Consider the following 24,227-nt stretch of genomic DNA (forward strand, 5'->3'; position numbering starts at 1 on the left):
ATACATATCCTTCAGCTTCCACCTTAAACATTTGATAAAGATATTGACATGTTTTGCAAAGCCACTAGTTAAGCAGACGGACTTTAAAACGTGTTGGTAGTTAATCAAATCAGTAACTTGCCTGGAGTTGTATTACATACTATTATTATACCGACTAACATTGCGGCATATCTCATGATATATATATATTTTTAAACAATCTGCAGTGTAGGCCTATGGCTCTGAATAAGTCTGATCTCACTTCTGAACACCTGTTTTTCAACACATCATATAAGCAACCAACCACCAGTCAAACAAAAAAGTGCAGGTTTGGACCACCATGCTGAGATTTTAATTTAAGTCTCAACTAATGAAACAAATGATTTTACCAATTTACATAGCACTAAAAACACTTTTATTGTATGTTCAACAAGCAAATGTTAAATGGGCTCCAAAGAAATGGGATCTGAATAGCGTTTCCACAACTTGCTACAATATTTCATTAAATCTGTACATGTTATTCAGTTAATTATGAAAGTTACTGAAAACGGATGCCGTGGGAAGGCCGGATGGTAAGGGGTATATTCCACAGAATTCAGTATGTAGAGAAGTAGAAGTGTCTGATTCTGAAAACACACTAGTTATTTAAAATAAACATTGGTGGACCTCAGTTGGAAAACATTTGAAGTGACTTCATCAATGGCTTAATAATTCGTGGCGGAGACAGAATGAACAATAAACCAAATAAAAAATTAACCCAACAAAGACTGACATAAAGCACTGCTCTGTTCCACACATACCATCTCAAACACAAACACACTCACACAAATAGCCGATCTATCTTCAATAAAGCATAGCCAACAGATTCTTTAACTCGCACGATAACACAAAAATGTTCAAGCGAAAACATTCATGACTTGCAGTGGCTCCACCTCTCTCTCCCCTCCAACATTCCTGTCAGAAGTGCTAAAATGGATTCTCTCAATATACAATATGAAAGACCAAAGTTAGAGTTCATGAGGGAGGAAATAAAAAGTAAGGTATTGTGGAGCAAGACAAAATCGGGGGGCCGGGCGTCGTAGAAAAAAGAAAACAAAAATACAATTGAAAACGACAAAGAGGTCAGCGCAGTATCAGACAAGTGAGCTCTCCTTTCTGCTGTTTAAATCAGTTGTACTGCTCTGTGGGTCTTCAGCTCTCAATCGCAGGTGGTCCGGTCTCTGCTGAGATGGTGTGGTGGGGGGGTTCATCAGTGTATATCTGCTGTTCTGGTGGGCTGTCTGGACTAGGCCTGGGGGAAGAGAGAGGACACAGACCATCAGACCTAGCGTTCATTCGGTCTGCGAGGAACAAAAACAAGAATTTGCACCCAAGAATGTCACGTTTACCTTTTGGGACTTGATACCACACGGTCATTTTCCTCGTCCTCGACAGGGGACTTGGGGTCGTCCTCCACATTAGGAGCGTCTTTTTTCTGGAGTTCGGATTCTCCATTCACAGGTGTCGGGTCTGATGAGGGGGAAAAACAACAAATCAAATGCTAATGCTAATTCGTTAGCGTGACAGCATCTGTTGGCGATGACTTTTTAACACTACAATCACCTGTAGTCTCTAACTCCTTTCCATTATCTTGTTGCTCTGTTTTAGGTTTACCTAACACTTCTGACTTGCCCACGAACTGCAGTTTTAGCTTGTTGTAGACCTCGCTGGCTTTCACCATAACAGCATTGCTGGCTTTGTACCGTCGTATCTGCAGAAAAAGGACAAGTGAAGTCAGACAAGATTACTATTCAGAAACAAATGAAGTCGTAAATACAGCTTGTGCTAGGTCATAAATGTGATCATAAAAAAGTATGTTAATTACTTTATCAGCGGACAACTTTATTTAAATCAACAAACAGGGAATTCATTTGAACCTTTTACCTCTTGACCTGCAGCCAAATGCACTACCACTGAGCTACACCTATCCCTCGATCGTGGATGAGTCAGTCACCTTTTTGAGCGTGGCGATGACATCCGAGTTCTTCTGTAGAATGTGGCTGGTGACCTGCACAGCCTCGAGCTCAGCCAGGGCCTGTAGACAGCGCTCAATGTCCTGTCAAACACACATCCACAAGCAGTCAGAGGTCACATTCATCACAATCGTATGCGTGAAACCACTTTTATCGAGCCGTTGATCTCGTCTCTGCGTCACGGTAACTGTTGGCACGGTAACTGTTGGCTCGCGAATGGAGCTTTGTTACAAACCACTCACTGGGTTGTCCACCTTCAGTGCAAACTTGATGTCAGTATGAAGCTTCTGTAGTTTCTCCTCTGGGGTCGGCTCTACAAGCGAACAGAGTGGAGACAAAGAGTCAGGGCATGGAGAGCATTGTTATCTCTGGGATCTATGTATCTAACTGTCCCGGGGGAAGTGTACATAGTGTATGCAAATCCGTATCCATAAGGGACAACGGCAGGCCTCCTGACATGGACAGATGTGGTGTTTTGAATTGAACGTTTGAAAGCACTGACCCTTTTTCTTCTCTACTTTCCTCTCAGGGGGCCTCTCTGGTTTACGCTTGGGCTTGTCAGGCTTGGACCTGCGCGCGCGCGCGCGAGAGAGAGAGAGAGAGAGAGAGAGAGAGAGGAGAGAGAGAGAGAGAGAGAGAGAGAGAGAGGGAGAGAGACAGGAGAGAGAGAGAGAGAGGGGGAGAGAGAGGAGAGAGAGAGGGGGAGAGAGAGGAGAGAGAGAGGGGAGAGAGAGAGGAGAGAGAGCTCAGTGATCTGTGCACATTCATATTTAATGAAGGCTGCATCTAATGAGATCTTCCCCCTGGTCTTTGTCTGGTTCCCCTGCGTGTACACACCTCCCTCTGGACCCTCTCTCCTCTGATCGCCGGCCTTTCTTCTCCTTCTCCTTCCTGTCTCTCCCGTCCTTCTCTTTCTTCCCTCGGCTTTTCTTCTGGTTGTCTGAGCGCTTGGCAGATTTTTTCACCTGCAACAGCGCCAGTTTATTCGATCAATCGAACCCGATCTAAAACAAAACCAACAAAGGCCAAATGGGAAATAGGAAAAGTAGTCTCCGCCCTCCCCAAGGCTTACCTCGGAGGTGGGGGCGGAGTCCGAGTCGGAGGGGGCCGGGATGGGGGGAGGCGGGGGCTTCTTGGACTTCTTCAGCGGGTGATCGTCCATGCCCTCGTCCGAGCTGCTGCCGCTCCCGCTGCTGCTGCCCCGCGCGCCCTTCTCCTTGTCCTTCTTCCTCTTCTCCTCCTCCTCCTTCTCCCTCTCCCGCAGCCGCCGCAGCTCCTCCGCCTCCTCCTTCTTCCGCCGCTCCTCCAGCTCGCGCCGGCGCTCCTCGTCCCGCTTCTTCCACTCGCTGATGCGGTCCGGCTCGCTGTCGCTGCGCGGCGGCGGGGGGGGGGGGGGGGGGGGGGGGGGGGAGGGGGGGGAAATCAGGCTCGCACTCAGAACACACGCGCACTTGCTGGCCGCTGTTGTTCGGTGGCGTTCTTATTTTAGGTCACGTCTACTTTAAAACCAATTGAGCTGTTGTCGTCATTCAACATCATCATCATCATCAGTCACATGATCAGCACTGACCTGTCGCTGTCTGAGGAGGAGGATGGCGCTTTGGCCGGAGCGGGTTTGGCTTTCCGTCCTTTTGGCTTCGGGGGCGGTTTTTCTGTGGAGGAGCAAAGGTCAGAGGACAGGAAGTGTTATCACGGTGGCAAACACGAGCGATTCCCCAGAATCAAAGAACGAGGGGTTGCTAGGGAGCCTCACCTTTCTTCCTGCCTTGGGTAGCCTTCCGTGGAGGTGGGTCTGAGTCCGAGTCCGATTTGGAGCCGGACTGGGATTCGGATCCGGACACGGCGGGCCGCGGCTTGTCGTCGTCCTCGGAGTCGCTCCCCGCTCCTTTACGGTCCGACTGGGAGCCGGAGTCAGAGCCCGACGTGGCCTTCTGGGGTTCAGAGAGGAAAAAAAACACGTCATGAGAGGGAGGGCAGGGAATGTGAAACGGCTTCGCCATCCAGCTCCCCATGGGACGCGGTCCTGCTCCCCATGGGACGCGGTCCCGTCTGAAGGCTGGCCCCCCTCTGCCCACCTTTTTCTTCCCTCTGCCTCCGACCTTCTTCCCAGCCCTGCCTGGTGCCTTTTTCTCTGGAGTGAAGTCCTGCACAGGGTCACACAGAGGCACACACACACACTTCTCATTAGAAGATACGGAGGGTGGAACTGTCTGGTGTTGAAAACACATGGATGTTTTGAGTGTGTGTGTTTGCATGTGAAGGTAGTGACCTGGTCGCTATTCTTCCCGGAGTCGGAGTCGGAGCTGGGGGATGGGTCTGGATCAGAGGGCGAGCCACTGTCCCCATCCCTGTCACTGGACGAGCCACGCGCTTTTTTGGCAGGGGGGGGGCGCTAGATGAGGATATTAAACGGAATCATTTCGTGTCCGGTGTTAAGACGGGTCATGGATCTGTCACGACGCCGACGAGGATATTACCTTTGCAGCCGGGGGTTTCCTTTTGACTCCTCCCCCTCCCCCTCCTCCTCCCCTTCCTCGATCTTCACTTCCTGAATCAGAATCGACATCGCTTGCTGTGTCTTCCTTCCTGGGGACGACTGCTTCTTCTTCATCATCATCCTCATCACTTCCGGGGGCTTCTCCTGCCGGCGCTTCATTGCCTTCACTGTCAGATGAGCTGGCCGGCTGGAAAGTTAATAATAAACAGTGTGTCACTTCTGTAAACGAAGTCCTATGTTAGTTGTGTGATGATTAAACACAGGAAATGGCCATTCAATCATTTGAGCTGAAAGGGGGAAGGGCAGTTAGAGGAGGCTATGCTTTTGGGGTTTCCACAGGATGGAGAGAACTGATGAACTTACAGCTGGGGCGCTGTAGGACGCATGAGGGTTGTTCTGGATTTCCCACAAGCCTTCGTTGAAGCCCTTCCGCTTATTGGGCTTCCCATAGCGCTCACTGTACTTATCGTAGGCAAAAAGATCCTTTGCGGCAAGGAATGCACTGGAAAGAAAGGAGAAATAGGAAAGATACATTCAATTAAATTCCACATTTGAATCCAATGTTTACAACCATTGGCCTAAAGGTGAACGACAATTCAAGTTAGGCATATTCCTGAACTCTAACCCCAAATGTTATTTATTGATGAAGTAAACAGACTGAGGTGGCATGCCACCTAGTGGGTGATTGTAAATAGTGCATCTACCGTCTTGCAAAACAAACGCAGCAATGATTTATCCAAAAGAAACCATTCTAACATTGACACATGCAATTCAGATGACCTTAGGGTGGTTTGGTTGTAACTACAATGTACCTTACAAGATATAAATCAGACTCAAATGACATCCTCACAGAATAACAACAAATGCATAAACAGTATACCACTGATACAGAAGTAATGAAAAATTATCTCCAAAATACAATTAAGTAATGCATGCAACACTATTTTTAATAGAAAAAAAAACATCAAGTAGGGTCACCTGCAATAATGTAAACATTATTAATTCATTAATTTAAGGAACACCGTGACAGTGAACACTGGTCTAACTCCCATCCAAAGAGAAATTATCTCAGTTTTAAAAGATAGGCAACACTTACGTCTCATGAGTACCAAAGAAGAAAATTGGTATCTTATTTGGGGGTGGTTTCACTGCCCCATCCGCCACATCCTCAATCTGTGAGACAGACACATCGGTTATATTGTTAGGTTAGACCTAGAAGGTTTCATGGTTGTACAGTTTCGACGTTTCCATTGTGTGTAACTACAAACTAATTATCTCGAAAGTATGTGCCTGGGAAATTGTTCTCCAGCACTGGCATACATTTGTTATCGAAAATGGTGCTCAATATAATTCATTGACTTTTTAACACAAACATAACTATCTACAAGGTTGGAAATAGCTTTAACGAGCGCGAACTAAATATCCTTAGGGATATTGTCATGAATAATCCGAACGATCTAGAAAGTTACGAATCAACAATACTTTGTTTTACGTGGAACAGTTTATGGCTGAGTAGCAGTTACAAGCCAGCAATCATATCACTGCCTGCAACGTCATTTTGAATAGCCTAAAATGCTATCTTTTCTTAGTTTCAAGTCATATTATAGCCATTATAGATGCCATGCATACTGATTTCTACATCATCAAACAACCATAAAAATGTTCGAAGAACGGGGCAGGAGCCTGGTTGAATATCCATGTCAGGCAGTACCTGCTAAGGATGCACATCGAACCTCAAGCGTCCTGGCTAAGCAGAGGCAGTCGGCACAGCCGCCCACCCCCTACTCTCAGGGTTACTACTGTGCAAGCTTACCCTGGCTGGCCAGTGGGGGTACCCCTTCATTTTGGCGAAGACTAGGTCTCCAGGCTGGAAATTGTGCGGCATTCTTCTCCTCTTTGCACCGGATTTCCACTTCCGTTAAGTATGGAGTTATTTGTGTCTTTATCCTTGCCCGTTTTCAGGCCGACACAAAACCTGTAAAGATGAAGTTAGCTAGCTAGCTACCTATCAAGCTAGCTTCACTACAGCGCGAGACGAGGCGGCCAGTTCCAGATGGACAGCTTCCGCTAATTCTGATTACCAAGACGGAAATCCCTCCTACAGGCATCTGTAATTGGTTGGACTTCCGTCATTCTATTTTTGTAACCAATGGTATTCTCTAAAGTGTAAACAGCTAATTTCATATATTTTTCTCTAACACGTTGATTTAAAAACATTGTAAAATGTAACATTTAAATGCTCTGTTGAGTTTAAACATTATAGGTCATACAACCTCTCTTGATGACTGGTTCCTGTCGTAAATTAACAAAAAAATAACCGTTTAATGAGCAAAGAACCTTGCACCTTCCACACGTTTGAAACCATAATACCACACATTAATTTGTATTATTCTCATATGTTTGACTTTAACGACCATACATATATACATGTAAATTGGGGGGGGACGACGACATCTACAATGGATTTATCTTTACATAAATGTCAACAAAAAATGTCTACATTAAAGTACTGTGCTCAGTTGGGGCATAATCAACAAAACCACAAGAGGTCGTTGTTTGAACTCTACCGGAATAAACTACTGTCCCTGACTTCCTTTTCCGGTTTCTATGTAAACAATTTTTGTACAACTAGCATCCAAACTGTCACAACCTCCCTGGGCACAATTGAAAACAACCGATTTACTTGTATTTTTTTGCGGGGAAAAAATCTTCTGACATCATAAAGAAATGAAGAAGTTTTTTGAGGACATTAAGAAAGACGTCAAATTCAAATCGGCAGGACCTGGAAAGAAACTCACAGAAGACTCCAGGTATCTCTCGAAATAAACTTTCCGCTTAAGCATAGAGCTGTGCAGGAGTGTAAAAATACTAACAACATACCATACACTAAAGATGCGTGTTGATAGCACGGTCTCAAATTGTATTTAAAGCATAGGCTTACTACTTAGCTACCCCAGCTTGCTAGCCAATTACCTAGTGGTTAGATAATCACTTCTGTTCTAGTCCCCTTGGTCTTGTAGGGTTCTTGTCGCCCTCTCGGAACAGCTTTATGTTAAGCTAAGACTTATGTATTATCTCAATTACTGAGCTAACTAACGGTGTAGATATGAACACCATATTGCATCCCGAAATGCAAACAGGCCCACTTGGTTAGAGCTAAGATCAATCGATCCTCTGCTCTACAGTTCCAAACCACGAGCAGTGCAGAGCAGCGGCACCTCCAAGTCGCGACAAACCCCCACAGATGGTGCTCAGAGGGCAGGGGCTGCAGCCTTGGCCAGGATCGACCAGCAGCACCGCCCTAAAGCCCCGACCTCACAGGATGCGATAAGAAACCAAGGTGAGATAGGTTGTCCCACTTCGCTCAGTATAGTTTATAATAATTCTTACACTTTGGTCGTTGTTTAAGCGATATATCTATCTATTTGCATAACATTTTACGCTGAAATAGATACATTATTTAGATATCCTAAAGTTTCTGACGCAAACAGGAATTAAAATGGATTGTGGACTAACGAGCGGATTATTCCTCCGTAGTGAAGAGAGAGTTGGAGGCAGAGGCAGCTGCAGCTGCAGAGAAGTTGAAAGTTGTAGCACTTGAAGTAAGTAGGTAACAGTGGCGATTTTAGAATCGCCCCGATTGGTAACCTCCGTTACAAACACGTTATGAAAAATTGCCAAACAACGTATAGCCATGTATTATCGTGAATAACCTGTCAAAAAATAATCACAATAATCGATTTCAGGAATCCAAAGTGGCAGTTAAGGATCCATCGTGTTTCTCAGTGTCGGGCGTTTATTTCACCTGTCCACTGACTGGAGCCACTCTGGCCAAGAATGAGAGAGAAGTGCACATTAAAGAGGCCATCTTCATGGTAAGTTCGTGTTGTTGTTCGTTCTGATGCGTTCACGGACATGAATATTACATGACGTTTTTGACACGCGACAAGAATGTACGTACTTCCGTTCTGACGGTTAAGTGATGAGCTGCAAGTTAACGGCTTATGGAAAGTGTTTTACTGTGTCTTACAGAGGTTTGAGGAGGACCCAGTGGAGGCCTCCATAATGATGCTGCATACCTTCAACAAGGACAGAGAGAAAGTAAAGGTTGCAGTGGACGTCATTAGCAAGTGAGACACAGGACTCACAGCAGCACTCTTCCACATTTAGCTTCTACGAAGTCAGTCTGTCAAGATGTGCCTTGACTGACTGTCATTGTGTGTTTCCTAACCCCTTCAGATACATTGAAAACATATGTAAGAATCCCACAGAGGAGAAGTACAGAAAGATCAAGCTTAGCAACAAGGTCTTCCAGGTATGATAATACATACAGTAAAACAAATAAAACAAAAAAAGGCTTACTTTATTACTATACATACATTATAAAAGTCATGTTTGGGTGTGTTTCAGGAGAAGGTGAGGAATGTAGATGGGAGTCTGGAGTATTTGCTGGCCTTGGGATTTGAGAGTGTCATGCTGCCTGTGGAAGGACAAGGTGAGGACACGTCTGTTTTGAAATCATTGATGGCTATTTCTGCAGGGGAGCATCCAAAACCTCAGTGATGAATGCAGTCAATCATCCGGCCGTATGGGATATTAATGATCTGAATTAGGCCCAATGTGGAGCTAGGGCCCAGTGCTAGGAGTGAACTTATATGTTATGTTATGCCAGGTTGCTTTGCGTTGTCTTGTACCCGTTGTTATGATCAGTGACCTATGCACTTTTGTAAAGCTCTCTCATGGAAGTCGCTTTGGATAAAAGCGTCTGCTAATTTCTGCTAAAGAATTTCAGTTCCCAGTCTGACCTTGTGTTGTTCTGTGCACCTGTCAATAAAAACGTGAAACTTGAATCCCCTCCCTCTCCTCCCTCCCCAGATGAGAGCGAGGAGTTCCTGCTGCTTGGGGAGCAGAGCCCCGAGGCCCTGGAGGAGATGAGGGACAGGAGGGATCGCCTGCAGAGGGGAGAGCCGGTCCGAGCCCAGCTGGACCGCCAGACGCAGGCCTTCAGGCCCTCCCCCAACGCCACCCGCTTCGAGCTGCCTCCGGAGTTCTACAACCTGACGGCCGAGGAGCTGAAGAAGGAGCAGCTGCAGAAGTAGGCACCGGCTGATGATGTCACGGCCTGATGATGTCACGGCCTGATGATGTCACGACTGAACTCGAACAGCCCGTACTTGGGTGCCAGGTCGAGGTATCGCAGGGGAATATCAAGTCTCTCTTGTCTCAGTGCTGCCATGTCTCTCCTCGTGTGTGTGCGTGCGCGTGCGTGTGTCAGGAGCGAAGTGGTGGAGAAGAACGCCATGCTGCGCACGAAGGCCATGCGGGAGCGAGAGGAGCAGAGGGAGAGGAGGAAGTACAACTACACCCTGCTGAGAGTCCGGCTGCCCGATGGCAACCTGCTGCAAGGTCTGTGCCCCGCCCCCGACACCTCCGGGACCGTAACACGGAGACGAGCGACGCTTAACAACCACCACATCCTCCCCCCCGCTGGCTCGTCGTGGGGATGTCTTACCTCCTCTCCTGCTGTTCTCAGGGACCTTCCTGGCTTGGGAGCGGGTGTCTGCGCTCTTCCAGTTTGTGCGGGAAGCCCTGGTGGACGGCTGGCCATTCGATCTCATAGCGCCTGGAGGACTGAAGCTCCAGGAGGACGAGGAGGTGGCTCTCAACGAGTGCAGCTTGGTAAGCCGAGAGACCGCGGCTGTCCTCGCAGCATGTGTCGAGCTGGAAAAAGGGTTGCCTCGGGGGGGGGAACGCGTCTGCCGAATGAACCCGTTATTATTCCTCGTCTGTGAGCGGCGGCCGTGCTTGGTCTGCTGAGTCAGCGTGTGGTGCGTTCTCTCTCTCTCAGGTTCCCACCGCCCTGCTGACGTTCTCCTGGGACGCGGCCGTGCAGCAGGACATCGCGGCCGCCGGGGGGGTGGGCCCTGCCATCCTCAAGCCCCAGCTCCTGGAGAACATTCGGACGCTCAGCTGAGTGGCAGGCAGGCCTCCGCGGTCCCCGGGCCTCCTGAGTCATCACCCTCCAGCGCACACCCTGCTGAGCCCTTTTCTACTCCTCCTTTCCCCCCCTCCCTCCCACTCTCTCTCCTCCCCTCCCCCCCCTCTTTCTTCCATCTCCACCATCCCTCCCTCTCTCTCCTCCATCCCTCTCCTCCCTCCATTTCTGTCCTCCCTCCCCCCCCTCTCTCTTTCTCCTCCCGGAGGCTGTAGAAATGAATCCATTCAAGGATTCGCCGGCAGGTATTCTCCTGAGTAAGGAGAAAGACAGATGACGCCACCCAGTGTTTATGTTGAGTTGTTTCCCCTGAATGTGCGTACAGAGACCCGAATCTGTGAAAGCGCTCCCTTGTCGTGACAGACCTGTGATTAGGTAGTGTACCTAGAAGGGGGGCGGAGGCCCATGTTGTAACCCTGTCTGTGTCTCCTGCCCTGCTTTCATATGCATCCTGCTTTCACAACGTCTGACAGATAACGGGTGTACTGTACTGGTTATACACTTAGGAGTAAGTAGCCTAGTTGTGGAAGTCAGACCTGAGTTAAATAGCATTTTACTTCAAACACAGATAAATTTAAAAATACTATTTGGATCAGGTCTATTGTAAAGCAGACTGTGTGTCAGTGGTGGGAACTGTCACAATTTGATAGGAACTAACGAGATGTTCGAGACTGAAGAAACTCGACTGTCAGGCTTTAACTTGTATTCATGAGACTGCAGCTAGAAGGCCATGTTGTGGTTCAAACTATTTTGCTTCGGACTAATCCTGTAATCTTCTATTTGAGATCACAAGCACTTTTAAAGGTACCCTCGATTCCCAAATATGAATATGGGGGAAATGCATGTTTGATCTGCATTTAGGCAGCCATGTTAAACAGTTTATTGGATCAGATGTCAGTTTGGGCTTGCTGCTAGAGCTTTGGACTGTAACCTGCCAACCCTGATCACGTTCTAATGTATCGTTTGACTTAAGCAGCATGGGAAGTCAACTGTTTGATAGCTGGTGTTGTTCTGTGGTCCTGTCAGACTGTTGGTGTTTGTGTCAAATGCATTTGTGGTGAGACTGACCTGAGCAGTGTCCAGGACCTTCTCTACTGTCATCAGGAACTATAAACGTGAACGCAGCTTGATCACATGGTCATGGGGGGGGGGGGGGGGGAGAGAGAGCATGGTTTGTTATTGTTTTTGGGGGGAGGGGGGGGTGTTGTGGCTGTGGATGGCTGGGATGACGACCTACCTCTCCTCACAGTAACTGTCCAGCTTGTCTCACAGCTACACACACACAGCACATCCTAGTGGCGTCTGTCAGCGCCTCTCAGATCAGCCGGGACATCCACGGCTTTCCCCAAACCAACTCCTGGGCCTCCGCCATGCTCCGAGAACTGGGAACATCAAACCTACCCTCGATTGTTTGGTTTTCAGCATATTGCTTGTACCAGTCTATACCAATAATGGTAAACCACTTAATATAGTCAGAGCTTTGACGATTTGTGCTGATCAGAGCAGTTTTTGCAAGGTATCTAATTTACGTAGGCTTATGATTATCGACAAAACACTAAAGGTGTACTTCCGTTCTGTTGCTTTGTAACCTGCCTGTAATAAAGATCCATGAAAATGGTCTAATCTGTTATATTATACATATAAAGGAGCCTCATAGTTTAGGAATCTGACCACTGAACAACTTTATTACAGAAACGAGCTCATATGAAAGACGACTTCTTTCACAAGACACACAAGCTTATTAAATCCCCAAATCTTTATTTTGTTCAGTCCAGTACCAACCTGCAAAATGCTGCTCATGTCAATTGTTTTTTAAATAATGCTTTATTCAAATACAAACTAAGAGATACCTTGACCGTATCTGCAAACGGCAGAAACAGGAAAGCATTCAAAACGTCTCTGAATGCCGCTGAAACCGAAAAGCAAATGGCAAAGAACACTCAACAACCATTATTTAAAAAAAAGACAAAATGGCAGCCTGGGACAGTACAGTGGGCTGTGTGTATAGCAGCCTGAAAGAGCCAGGTTGTCAACCCCAGTAGGAGAAGATTTCTCGATGAGAAGACTCTGGGTGACATGTTGGTAAGGACATCCCGGGGGGGGGGGGGGGGGGGGGGACAATGAAAGGCATATAAAAGTGCATACATTTAATAATATCATTATTTAGTTAAGGAATTCAACCAGTTCAAGTAATTTAGAAGGTGAGAGAGAGGGAAAAAAAAACAACAGCAAATCCGCACGTATAAAAGGATGAGACTGGGGCTGCCGTCCAGGAGACACCCACCTCTCCCCCGATGTGAAGCCCAGTCTGATGAGACAGCAGGGGGAGGGAGGTCTGCGGACCCCTCCCCATCCTCCACACGTCCCAGAGATCCACACCAGCACGTCTGTCTAGCCAACACAACCAACCAAGCCTGGATCGTGAATCATCATCGTCAAAAAATAAACCTCGCCCTTCAGTTTGTTGGCTCTGGTGGACGTCTCTACTGCTGACGGGGAACTGGGGCGTAATACTGAATGGGGGAGGCTTGGGAGCCACCACCACCAGAGTGTGCTATCGTGATTAAAGACGTGATTTTGTCTGGTGACCCCCCCTCCCCTCTCCACACCCAGGCCTCGGGGCAGGGGCAGGTCTCAGGCTGTAGCCGGGGTGGAGGCAGGGCAGGGCAGGGCGGGAGCAGCCGTCTCAGAGGGGGTCACTTCCATCCGCTGGGCGTCTTCTCCCTCGGCTGAGGGGGCGGGTGTGTCCCCCCTGGAGGATCCTACGAGAGAGGAAGGGTCAGTTCGGAGCGTGAGGGGGGTAGGGAGGTGATCCTCTGGGAGGTGGGGGGGGGGGGGTGACTCACCGCTCTGCCTGTTGGAGACGATGACACAGTCTGGGTCTTCGTCATCGTCCTCCGTGTCCGCCTGGAAGCCGTCTGTCTCCATCACTTCAGTCTGGAACAAGACGAGACAAGTCAGTCACCGGGACAGAAAAACTAAACATGAATTCAGAAACTCTTCTCAAGAAGGAGAAACTCTCCAAAGCCAGTTTCCCAACCTGCTCAGGGTCGGCACACTTCTTCATGAACTTGGTGATGGACACGCATCCTGCGCTCTTCCTCTTGTTGGAGGAGGTGGGGGTGGTGGTGGTGGTGGTGGAGGAGGCCTGCGGGGTGGTGGGGGAGCTACCCTGGGAGCCCGTGGCCGCCCCCGACGCCTCTTCCCTGGGCGTCTGGGCCCCGGAGGTCAGGTAGCTCCACTGGCAGGGCACGGGCAGGGCCTCCTGGTGGAAGCGGACCAGGACGTCGTTGTGGACGTACCAGCAGGGCCTGTAGGAGGAGCGCTTCTCGTACACGGCGTTGGCCTTGATCAGGCGCTTCAGACGGATCCTGGGGGAGACGGGAAAGAGAACGTCACATGACCCTGTCACATGACTTGGAAGAATTTACACTGACAGGAGCTCCTCGGAAAATGTCCTTTTCTCTCTGCGTGTCCTAGCGTCGGGTGTGACGCCCCACGACAACTCGCTTTGGCCTGTGGCGGCAGCTACCTGGTGGGGATGTCGGCGTCGCTGGGAGGGCTGGACAGCAGGGGAGAGGGCACCTGCTGGCGGCAGAACTCCTGGAACTCGGTGATGATCACCTTGCTGCTGTTGATGTTGCCGTGGAGCAAGGGCAGCAGCTGGGACAGCACTAGAGGGACAAGAAGGAGGACTGACGTCAACACCCCGTCTCCCGACACAAACAGCTCCAATCTGGGCCTGCACTCTTGTCTCAGAGTTGTCAATGTGTCCGACATTCAATGACTCCAGCAACAGCATTGTCATAAAGCTGCCACGAGACAATTGGTACGTGCGAGACTAAAACCTGTTGACAGAAAACAACCTCCAGTAGTTGCAGTAAACACTAAGGCCCTGTGCAGGGAGGCAGGGTAGGGACGTCCACTAGAGCTCTACTCCTGGTGTACACCAGGCATCTCTGCGGTCTAGACTGCCTCAGGTCTGGACTTCCCAGGGGTTAAATGGCAGAGCGGTTAGGGAATCTGGCTACCAATCAGAAAGTTGCCGGTTCGATTCCCGGCCGTGCAAATGTACGTTGTGTCCCTGGGGCAAGGCACTTCACCCTACTTGCCTCGGGGGGGGAATGTCCCTGTACTCACTGTAAGTCGCTCTGGATAAGAGCGTCTGCTAAATGAAAACAAAAAAACCCAAAAAGGGCCGTCAGACTCACGCTGCTCGTCACGCTGGTGCTTCCTGGCGGGGTCCTCCGGTGTGCTGGCCTCGGCCCGGGGCAGGGGCTCCAGCAGGCACACGGCCAAGGGCTGGAAGAGCTCCAGGGGGGGTCCGTCCCCCTCCCACACGCAGCCCCTCACCACCGCCTCCAGCACCCGCAACCTCTTCTTGGCCATGAGCTCGTCCCACTCGCGGGCCTTCAGCCTCTGGCGCACCTTCTGCTTCTCCAGGTCGCCTCCACCCTCCTGGGGAGACATAAGGGGTTTGTTTACATCAGGGGCGACAAGTGGCGGTTCGAGGATGACTGTCGTACTGTCGGTTCTGCTTTGCCGCTACAGCGTTAGTGGTTAGACAGAGGGGACTCTGGGTAAAGCAGCGCGACGACGGAAACGTTCCGACTTGTTTCTACGTGAACATTGAGACGCGTACCTCTTCCTCCACCAGCGCCCCCTCCCCGTCCGACAGGTAACCGTGGGGAACGAAGAAGCCATCGTCATCATCGTCGTCGTTCTCCCCTCCTTCATCATCGTCATCCTGAGAACACAGACAGGATGTTGGGACCACAACATCGCACATATTTATATTTTACACGGTTATCTATTGCAGTGGTTCTCAAACCTGTCCTCAAGTACCACCTGTCCTGCATGTTCTAGATGTTTCCCTGCTCCAACACACCTGATTCAAATAAATGGGTCGTTATCTATCTCTGCAGAAGCCTGGTAACGAACATGCATTTGAATCAGGTGTGTTGGAGCCAAGAAACATCTGAAACATGCAGGACAGGTGGTACTTAAGGACAGGTTTGAGAACCACTGATCCATTGTATACTATTTGCCTTTATTTGAATTCACTCCACAAGGAGTACGGTTTTAAGTTAGAGCACTACTTAGGAGCCAGCAGAACAAAATTTCGTTCATATGTGCACTCAGTCTGTACTGTTGAATGACAATAAAAAAAAAGGGAGGACACGTACCCCCTCGCTGTGCGACAGCGACTCTCCAGGCTCCTCCTCCTCCCACTCGTCATCACTGTCCACCTCGTAGTCCAGCAGCACCTGCGGAGAGAGAACACCCGCTTCAAACTCGAGCTAAAACATTCACGCGACGGCCTCGCACGCGCGCTCCGGTTCTGACGCTAATCATGCTAGCATGCTAACATCCTTGCCTTGTCCTGTCTGAGGGGGCAGCGTGGGGTGATGTGAGAGCTCTTCCTGCTCCAGGTGCCCCAGTAGGCCGGACGGTGGTTCTCCCGGAACTGAAGCAGCTTCATGTGGCCGTAGCGCTGGCGGTCGGGGACCCCGTCTGGTCGGGGGCTCTCGGCCGTGCACTCCCTGGAGGAGAGGGGCAGGGATGAGATCAGAACAGGAACAAAAATCTCACTAAATAGTTCAGAGAGAAAGAGAGAGCTGGAATTCTCTCTCCTCGTCGCGGGTGAGGGAGAGCGGGGGAGCTGTGTGGATCCCGGACGGCCGTACCTCATCGCGTCAGCTTGTCTGGGCTTGGTTGGACCTGACCTGCCAGGTTCTTTACTGGTCCAGGCCTTCAGCAGCTTGTTGGAGTTTCCATGGGGCTTCTCCAAGCACAGGTCCAGCTCCTTCATCCCAGACTCGTCCAGCTGAACACGGGTCAGGGGAGCCAGGCACATGTGCTCTTTGATCTCAAACGGAGCGAACTTTCCACAGGCGGATGCGAGCGTCTAGGAGGAGAAAGGAAAGGGTCGTATTAATACTGTAAGAATCATTTGATGCTAGGATATACAGAGCAGAAGTTATAGGGGGGGTGCATTTCTGGGCAGGGCTGTGTTGGGTCTTGCCACGAAATGCACCCCCTGGTAATTTGGACTAGGAAAGTGCCAGGTGCCTGAAACCTACTGTGGTTACTCATACTAGTCTCCAAATCACATATTCAGTTCTGACCTTTATGCTTGATCTGATTGATCATCAGATTTGAAGCATTACCTTAGGGGCCTGCTGGGTCTTGGGTTTCTGCAGAAATCGAGTGATTTCTGATTTCTCCGCTTTCATCCGCTGGGAACAGAGGGGGACAGACATTACTAGGTGATGCAGAGTAATGATCCATGGGCTGAGGTCGAGGATGATCAGCACAGAGCTGAGTCTAGACGAACCAAACAACAACAAATGCAACAAGTCGCCCCTCAGGGATGATGAAGATGGCCGCGACCGTACAGAGAAGAAAAAACTCACATCTTTCTCTTCCTTCAACCGTTTCTCCTCCTCTTTCACTCGCTTCTCTTCTTCCTTCTTACGCTTTTCTTCAAGTTTGGCCCTAGCGCAACATTCACACCGAAAACATTCAGATGAACTTTCACTTGTGTGATGCCAATGTCACACAACTAGCATGCCAAACTCAGTGTCAGAAAAAAAGTGTGTGTGTGTGTGGGACAGCGGATGACAGGAAAACTCACTCTTGTTTTGATCTACGTTGCTCTTCCTTAGCCTTTAATTTCTCCGCTTTCTCCTTCTCCTCCTTCTCCTTTTTCTCAAGTTTTTCCCGCTCCTCCCTCTCCTTCCTCTCCCTTTTCTCCTTCTCTCGCTCCTCCCTCTGTTTGCGAGCCTCCTCCTTCTTCTTCTCTTTGGCAGCCTTGGCCTCCTCCCGCTCGCGCTCCCTCTGCTCGCGCTGGCGGACCCTCTCCTCCTGCTCCTGCAAACTCTGCAGACACAGGAAATGACATCCCTCTCGTCAATGATGACACAGGAAATGACATCCCTCTCGTCAATGACAACACAGGAAATTACATCCCTCTCGTCCGTGACAACAGTGGAAAGGAAAGGAGGGATAAAAGTGGAGGGATAGAATGGGCAGACTTATGATAGCAGATATTTAGATATAATATAGACCCTCTTTTACCTTCTGAGAGCGTCTTCGGACACTTTTCTGCCCCGTGTTGGGAGTGGTCTTTAGATCCTATTAAGAGGAGAAAAGTCACATTAAGTAAGGTTACATCTGTTATATTGGGGTATTTATACAAAAGGTTTCTTGGATAAAGTGTGACAAGCGCTTGCAGAAGCACAAATCCATTTACATTTAATCATTTGGCAGACGCTCTTATCCAGAGCGACTTACATTAAGTACAGGGACATACCCCCCGAGGCAAAGTAGGGTGAAGTGCCTTGCCCAAGGACACAACGTCATTTGACACGGCCGGGAATCGAACTGGCAACCTTTAGATTACTAGCCCGATTCCCTAACCGCTCAGCCACCTGACTCCCTGAATCCACTAGAATCCAGATGATGGCATGATGTGTAAATGCTGCCACACGGGGTCTCGTTCAGAGGCCGACTCACTGTGGCAGGTGAAGCGGGCTCTGTGTTGGCCTGGTCAGGGGAGCTCTCCACAGCAGAAGGGGAGCTGGTGGAGGAAGGGGACAGCATGGACTCGTTTCCGTGGCTGGACATCTCAGCCTTTACCGGCTCCTCCTCTTCCTCATCCTCCTCCTCCTCGCTGTCAGATCCCTGCGTGGTGTCGAGCTGTGAGGCAGATGCCGTGTCCATCTTTTCTTCCTCCTCCTCCTCCTCCTCCTCTTCCTCCTTTTTCGACATCCCACACTTCAAGGGGTCTGTCTTGGGTGTGCTGGTGACCTTCCCAGCGCTCGGGTCTTTCCTACGTTGGTGGTCCTGGGTGGAGGGGCGGGAGGCAGAGACAGGAGTGGTGGGGAGCGGCTCAGGAGGATGACCCGAATCACAGCTGTCCTCAGTAAGGTCCACAATCGAGCACTTGGCCGGGGAGGCTCGGCTCTCGCGGCTCATGAAGCCGTCCAGAGGTCCCCGGCCGTTGACCAGAGCGGGCCCGTGACGCACAGAAAGCTGGGGGCGGTCCGATTCGTTCTCCCCGTCGGACGCCCCTGGGTCTGGGCAGAGGGGGGCTCGGGTTCTTTTGGGCTTACTGCTCTCCTTGGGCTCCGGGTTCAGACGTTTGAATGGAAGTCGAGCTGAGAAGGGGGTGATAAATAAATAAACTCTCAATGTCATTCAGTTTAAAATCATGTTTAGATCATGTACACTAGATCAGAAATTAGGTCCCCGACTGAGGTACTGACGAATTGTGAACTTACCCTGAACAAGCTTCTTGTTAGTCTTACTGGGTTTGACACCGCTAGCCATGGCTGTAAATAACAGAAAAGTTCATTTTATTTATCAAAATCTTGCTCCAATTTTTGTGACGGAAGTTGATGCTACGTGCAAGATATATCACGTTTTGCATTGTGTTGCTAGGTTTATTGTTATGACATATCATTCAATAAAAGCTGGATCAACACAAATAGAAATGCAGATAAAGCTCGTCAACCCCGCATGCCATCACAACTTTTGACACTTAAATCCGTTTGATTTGAACAGTTTTACTTAAAATCAACAACCGTAACTAACTTGATCAAAAGTAACTCTGCCGAAGCTAGTAGGCTAACTCGGTCAGGGGTGTTTGCGTAGCGCTCCCGCCTTTCGGTAAATCACTAGAAGCGCAGAGCGAAGGCCCAGCAATGTCTACAAGCACCTCTGTCAGTCAACCAGTGCCATCTACCCCCGCAATAAGCCAACAGCACCGGTGGAGGGTAAATACATCAATATACCTTGCGCCAACTACCACGTACTGCGCTATCGCATGTAGCTCTAAACATTACTGTGGCATTATTATCACTTGATGCAGCCTAGTTGGTAGCTTAAATATAAAATAGCTACATGGTTCTGAACCTGCGCCTAGTAACAGAACAGCAAGCTAGTTAGCAAAGCAGCTAGCAAACAAGCTACTACTACTAGGAGTAGACTTGACGTTGTTATTACTTAATGGCCATTCAAATAGATAATGATATTATTCTACACATTAGTACCAACTTACGACAAGACATTTCCTTTCAAATTCCATAAACACAACAGCCATCTTAGCAGCTGGATAACTTGCCTCTTCTCCGTGGGATAGAGGCTAAATGCCCGTCCAAGGATGGGTCTTCCGCCGCTAGCATCACCACCACCATGCGAAACTCACTTCAGATATCCTTCAGCCGAAAATAAAACAATTGCGACGAGTAACTTTGCAATGACTTTTGGAGGATGCCTCAATAACAATAACATACCACTTCTGTGCTAACGATATAACTGTCTACGCTTCATCACTATTCTTGCTTTTTCTAAATAAAACGCTATCTTCCCACATCCTCAACAAGCTACCCCCATATCCACTCCTGGCTGCCTGGTTCCACACAGCCGCGCGCCCCTCGGTCAGAATTGGCGGGAGTAAGTCACTTGCCGTAAACTCGTTCTCTCATTGGTCCAAACGCCTAGTGTCTCTGAGCACGTTGGCCTATCAGATCCTACCCTCGGAAGTCCTGCCCCTATGAGATTTTCTTCAGATCTAATATGATATAACTGGCGTAAGCAAAGTTTTAGCAATTGCATTTGCCTGGCATGTTTAGCCTTATTGCTTACGCCGTTCAGTTAAATTGAGCTCTCCTCAAGTAAAGAAAACAAAGCCAAAAAGCCTTAAACAAAAGGAAATAAGAACCTTTTAGTGAGTTTTCCCGTAAGAAAAGAAAGCTCATCATTGGGACATACAAAATAAGAATATAACAGTATACTACTGTATAACATGGACACCCCGTTGGTCAATATGCTATTATAATTAGACATTGATTGGTTAGAATAGGTGGTCGGACAAAAGTCAAACTTTTTAATAATGCCGTTTTGCTATGATCAAATAAAATAAAATAGATCCCATGGTTTTCAAGCATTTCTCTGCTCACACCCGACAAGAACACATTGCCAGATTTAGGGATCTGTAGTTTCAAAGTCAATGAGTTTAAGTCAAATTTATATCCAGGGATCTGACTACAACTACCACTCCCACAATGCAACTGTACTGGGTTGCTCGCACGGGACTGCGATGATGAGTCGATGCCCAATACAGTGCATCTTCAACGAAGCGGCTAGCGGTGTACAGGTAGGCAGTAATAGATTCCGTTGCCTTTAAGTTATGTTGTTTAGGAATTACATAGTTGTGCAACTTATTTACGAAATATCACATTTAATCGATCCCACCTTGTTCAGTGTGTTCTCTTTTCAATTAACCAGTGGATGACAATTATTTGAAAAAAGGAGACGCAGCTGTCAAGCTTCAAAAGCCATTTAGGCTAACGTTAGCATTAGAGCTAGCTAGCTAACTAATAGTAGCGAGTTGTTCATAAAAATTCTACTAGTTGCTGTGGTACACTATATCGAGCTTGTTTGGCACAGCTATATAGCCCCCCGTGATAACTGTGTTTTCACGAACCATTAATGACATTTGTTCATCGTTTACCTAACATCATTTGCTAACTGTTATATAGCATAACTGCAGTTATGCTATAATGTTGTTGATAAGGTTTGGGCGTTATCTACCGGTTCTTTGTGCCCTTATATTTCACTAACAGGAACGGACATACCAATAGGATTTCATAATGACAGGTTTGTGTGCATACTTACTTGGAAATGCTGACCCACTACTTTGTTCAATAGGCTACTGTTTTTATCCACAACATACGTTGATGACTACAGACACTTCATCATTGACTAATTATACATTTTCCTTTTAATAACGTACTGCTCCTCAATATCTTCCCATCGCGCATTAGCATGCTAACTGAAATGCTGTCTCATCGATCCCATTGTTCTCTTTCAGAGCGGGTGAACAACTTTCCTCCTCTGCCCAAGTTTTTGCGGATCAAGCCCTGCTTTTACCAGAATGTGGAGGAAGAAATCCCTGCCCCACACAAACAGCTGGTGCGCAGGGTGTACAACCTGTGGATGTGTAAGTTGCAACCCACTTTACCCAGCCTGTTTATTCTATTTTGACTCATGAGGTATCTCTCAGGAGAGGAGGTGTGGTATGACCAAATTAACACCTTAACATAACTCTACCCTTGTGAATCAACTTGCCTGTTCTTGTGCCTATAGTGTATTCCGTGACCCTGTTCGTCAATGTGGTGTCATGCATCGCCTGGTGGGCTGGTGGTGGAGGTGCAGCCAACTTTGGTCTCTCCCTGCTTTGGCTCTTTCTCTTCAGTCCCTGTAGTTACACCTGCTGGTTTCGGCCTCTCTACAAAGCCTTCAGGCAAGGCTCGCTCGACCACAACGCAGCCCCTCACTGGTGGTTTTGGTTCTCTCCCGGGGTTATCGTTCCTGCAACTCACACGTGGTTCCCCTTCTCTCTGCTTCCAGGGCGGACAGTTCCTTCAACTTCATGAGTTTCTTCTTCATCTTCTTCCTCCAGTGTGTCCTTGCCCTCATTCAGACCGTGGGCATCTCTGGATGGGGCGCGTGGTGAGTGGAAATAGGAACAAGTCCCCCCAAAAATGTGTGGTATGAGTGTGCGAGTCAGATGGCTGAGCGGTTAGGGAATCGGGCTATTACTCAGAAGGTTGCTGGTTTGATTCCTGGCTGTTGTGTCCTTGGGCAAGGCACTTCACCCTACTTGCCTCGGGGGGAATGTCCCTGTAATTACTGTGAGTCGCTCTGGATAAGAGCGTCTGCTAAATGAGTAAATGTAATGTACTGCGTGGCAAAACTTCTGACATGACACTCCTGGCATCATCACACGAATTATCGCAAATATGTCCACTGCTTGGCGGTAGAACGCCACGTTTTACTTACTGTTGCCTGTCACAATGTGTGTTTACATTTGCACTTGCCTTGGCGTACTAACCTCACCAACCACCTCACTCTCACCAAATCTCCCCCAAGTGGCTGGATCGCGACAGTGATGTTTTTCAGCTACAACGTGGGCTCTGCTGTCGTCATGCTGTTCTCCGCTCTGCTCTTCACCCTGGTGACTGTACTAATGGGGCTGGTTCTCATAAGGGTGAGTCCAACACACACACACACAGTCTCTCAGTCAGTCAGCACAACACGCACACTTGTCACACAAACACACACCTTCTGAAGAGTGGGTTGTCCTCATCCTCATAGGTCCACCGGCTGTACCGCGGTGGAGGTGGTAGTTTGGAGCGCGCCCAAGAGGAGTGGAGCACTGGACTGTGGAAGAGTGCCCCTGTGAGGGAGGCTGGTTTCAACGCCATCGCAGAAACTGGCCCCAGTCTGCCTCAGTACCCAGCTGCAGTGCCAAGCTACCCAGAAAATGGCCCCTGGTAAAATGGACACTAGGGGGAGACAAAGAGCAGCATTTCATAGCATGCAGACGACAGCAGAACACGAAATTACACCACTACACCACATTTGACACGTTGATGTGTTTTTTCGAAAGAATGTGAATTTTGACTTATCTGAATGAGACTCCAAGAGGCCATGTAACATGAATGGAAAAGCTTTTCCATGGTAACTGGAAAATGTTTTTCTTTTTTTTTTTTTTTGACAGAACTTCTAAATCTGACCCATTCCAATTCATATGTTTACATGATCTTCTACTCTGTATATGAACTTATTTCATTTGCCTTTTTTCCAAGAGAGAAGAAAAAAAAAGCCAGCTGGGACCCTCTCTAGATTGTCTGTACTCAAACAGTAGCGTTCTGACAGGGGAAAGAAACCAGGTCAACAGCATGACCTCTGAACTACAGGAATCTTAGATGCCTACTGACCATCACATTTAAGTATTCATAGGGCACAGAGCGGATATCTTGATTGATCCTGTCAAAGTGAACATGGAATTTGGTTTTGCCTTTGGAGTGTGATATGGAACTTGGAGAGCATGCTTTTTTTTATTCTAGCGATTCGAGTTTTGGTGTGAATTTAACCATAGCACCTCCCATGTGTTTGTGACACTTTCTTGCTTTATATAATTTTGCCTTATTTCTTAAGACTAGCCATGCCTTAATCCTACAAGCAGATCTTGCATATAGAAGCTGTCTCGCTTGACTTTAGCCTTAAGTAAAGCTATGTTGTTATGACAAAGCCCAAAAACTACACTAATACACATTTTCATCCTCATAATGCTTGAGACGCTCACCATTATAGGAATGCCTTCACTGATCACTACTGCCCTTTTGTGTTTTACTCAATGTGCACTGGTCTTCTCTCGTTTGGCAGCGACGCGATTAGTTTTGTGCAGTCCTAGTGCCCTGTTATAGGAGCACCCTTCTCTCCAGTCAGTGTTCAAAAACAGCTCTTCAGACAGGAGAACAATGTTTACATTGTGGCTGAGAGAATTGCTAGCCAACCATTTCACTTTCTGTTTTCTCTTCAAAAAGGTTGGACTGCCATGAGAATTATTTTGAATTCAGTTTTTTTTTACTTTGTCTCAATTCTATAATTAATACAGGTATTAGAAAATATGAGATACATTCTTGAAAATGTCATGTGTTTATGCAATGTCTAACAATTTCAATAAATATTCTTATTTAAACCCATTGTTACAAACGCTGTTACTCCCTCACTGGGTAACAGTGTTATTCCTGATTTTCATATTCAAATATTTTGGCAGTTGGAAGTGGTGGACAGCAATACTGGGATGCCAGCGCACAACAGAATTTACAGAATCACATAATGGTGATTCAGTTTGGATAGTCCCACCTGCCTTCCTGGGACAAACAGC

General features: G+C 48.2%; 4 protein-coding genes across 5 annotated transcripts; 2 read left to right on the forward strand and 2 right to left on the reverse strand.

Annotated features, from left to right (window-relative positions):
• Nucleotides 1-371: 371 nt before the first annotated feature.
• Nucleotides 372-6,497, reverse strand: hdgfl2 (HDGF like 2). Of its 2 annotated transcripts, none has more exons than XM_067230252.1 (16): nucleotides 6,302-6,497; nucleotides 5,585-5,661; nucleotides 4,852-4,990; nucleotides 4,469-4,675; nucleotides 4,261-4,383; nucleotides 4,067-4,135; nucleotides 3,745-3,922; nucleotides 3,562-3,643; nucleotides 3,064-3,361; nucleotides 2,829-2,956; nucleotides 2,494-2,561; nucleotides 2,234-2,304; nucleotides 1,973-2,074; nucleotides 1,633-1,729; nucleotides 1,368-1,488; nucleotides 372-1,270 (listed from the first exon to the last, which is right to left on the reverse strand). In XM_067230252.1, the coding sequence occupies exons 1-16, from the start codon at nucleotides 6,371-6,373 to the stop codon at nucleotides 1,171-1,173; spliced, it is 1,932 nt and encodes a 643-aa protein (XP_067086353.1). In that variant the 5' UTR covers nucleotides 6,374-6,497; the 3' UTR covers nucleotides 372-1,170. The 2 variants fall into 2 exon arrangements, with proteins under 2 accessions (XP_067086353.1, XP_067086352.1); XM_067230251.1 differs by having other exon boundaries at nucleotides 1,582-1,729.
• Nucleotides 6,334-11,622, forward strand: ubxn6 (UBX domain protein 6). The gene is made up of 12 exons (XM_067230254.1): nucleotides 6,334-6,410; nucleotides 7,214-7,298; nucleotides 7,674-7,828; nucleotides 8,026-8,090; nucleotides 8,235-8,363; nucleotides 8,521-8,618; nucleotides 8,728-8,803; nucleotides 8,899-8,983; nucleotides 9,364-9,583; nucleotides 9,764-9,894; nucleotides 10,022-10,167; nucleotides 10,337-11,622. The coding sequence occupies exons 2-12, from the start codon at nucleotides 7,216-7,218 to the stop codon at nucleotides 10,460-10,462; spliced, it is 1,314 nt and encodes a 437-aa protein (XP_067086355.1). The 5' UTR covers nucleotides 6,334-6,410; nucleotides 7,214-7,215; the 3' UTR covers nucleotides 10,463-11,622.
• A 537-nt stretch (nucleotides 11,623-12,159) lies between these two features.
• chaf1a (chromatin assembly factor 1, subunit A (p150)) lies at nucleotides 12,160-19,683 on the reverse strand. The gene is made up of 16 exons (XM_067230591.1): nucleotides 19,611-19,683; nucleotides 18,769-18,819; nucleotides 18,002-18,645; nucleotides 17,564-17,620; nucleotides 17,121-17,365; nucleotides 16,900-16,981; nucleotides 16,654-16,722; nucleotides 16,171-16,391; nucleotides 15,861-16,026; nucleotides 15,670-15,750; nucleotides 15,126-15,230; nucleotides 14,695-14,941; nucleotides 14,016-14,157; nucleotides 13,524-13,854; nucleotides 13,330-13,420; nucleotides 12,160-13,245 (listed from the first exon to the last, which is right to left on the reverse strand). The coding sequence occupies exons 1-16, from the start codon at nucleotides 19,681-19,683 to the stop codon at nucleotides 13,118-13,120; spliced, it is 2,733 nt and encodes a 910-aa protein (XP_067086692.1). The 3' UTR covers nucleotides 12,160-13,117.
• A 933-nt stretch (nucleotides 19,684-20,616) lies between these two features.
• Nucleotides 20,617-24,034, forward strand: scamp4 (secretory carrier membrane protein 4). Its single transcript, XM_067230166.1, has 7 exons — nucleotides 20,617-20,645; nucleotides 21,115-21,148; nucleotides 21,363-21,491; nucleotides 21,638-21,794; nucleotides 21,902-22,003; nucleotides 22,424-22,541; nucleotides 22,649-24,034. Exons 2-7 carry the CDS (start codon nucleotides 21,142-21,144, stop codon nucleotides 22,829-22,831), a joined length of 696 nt encoding a protein of 231 aa, XP_067086267.1. The 5' UTR covers nucleotides 20,617-20,645; nucleotides 21,115-21,141; the 3' UTR covers nucleotides 22,832-24,034.
• Nucleotides 24,035-24,227: the final 193 nt, after the last annotated feature.

This window comes from Osmerus mordax, chromosome 27 (genome assembly GCF_038355195.1).
Source record: "Osmerus mordax isolate fOsmMor3 chromosome 27, fOsmMor3.pri, whole genome shotgun sequence".
NCBI lineage: Eukaryota > Metazoa > Chordata > Actinopteri > Osmeriformes > Osmeridae > Osmerus > Osmerus mordax.

Coding starts and splice junctions, on each gene's coding strand:
- hdgfl2 (XM_067230251.1), bottom strand. CDS start 6,373: ATGCCGCACAATTTCCAGCCTGGAGACCTAGTCTTCGCCAAAATGAAG. Junction 2,562..2,828: donor GAGAGAGGGTCCAGAGGGAG/GTGTGTACACGC, acceptor GCGCGCGCGCAG/GTCCAAGCCTGACAAGCCCA. Junction 1,489..1,581: donor AAAGGAGTTAGAGACTACAG/GTGATTGTAGTG, acceptor CCCCCTCATCAG/ACCCGACACCTGTGAATGGA.
- ubxn6 (XM_067230254.1), top strand. CDS start 7,216: ATGAAGAAGTTTTTTGAGGACATTAAGAAAGACGTCAAATTCAAATCG. Junction 8,984..9,363: donor GCTGCCTGTGGAAGGACAAG/GTGAGGACACGT, acceptor CTCCCTCCCCAG/ATGAGAGCGAGGAGTTCCTG. Junction 10,168..10,336: donor CTCTCAACGAGTGCAGCTTG/GTAAGCCGAGAG, acceptor TCTCTCTCTCAG/GTTCCCACCGCCCTGCTGAC.
- chaf1a (XM_067230591.1), bottom strand. CDS start 19,683: ATGGTGGTGGTGATGCTAGCGGCGGAAGACCCATCCTTGGACGGGCAT. Junction 16,982..17,120: donor CAACGTAGATCAAAACAAGA/GTGAGTTTTCCT, acceptor ATGTTGCGCTAG/GGCCAAACTTGAAGAAAAGC. Junction 13,421..13,523: donor AGTGTGCCGACCCTGAGCAG/GTTGGGAAACTG, acceptor GTCTTGTTCCAG/ACTGAAGTGATGGAGACAGA.
- scamp4 (XM_067230166.1), top strand. Junction 21,795..21,901: donor CCTCTCTACAAAGCCTTCAG/GCAAGGCTCGCT, acceptor CTCTGCTTCCAG/GGCGGACAGTTCCTTCAACT. Junction 22,004..22,423: donor ATCTCTGGATGGGGCGCGTG/GTGAGTGGAAAT, acceptor ATCTCCCCCAAG/TGGCTGGATCGCGACAGTGA.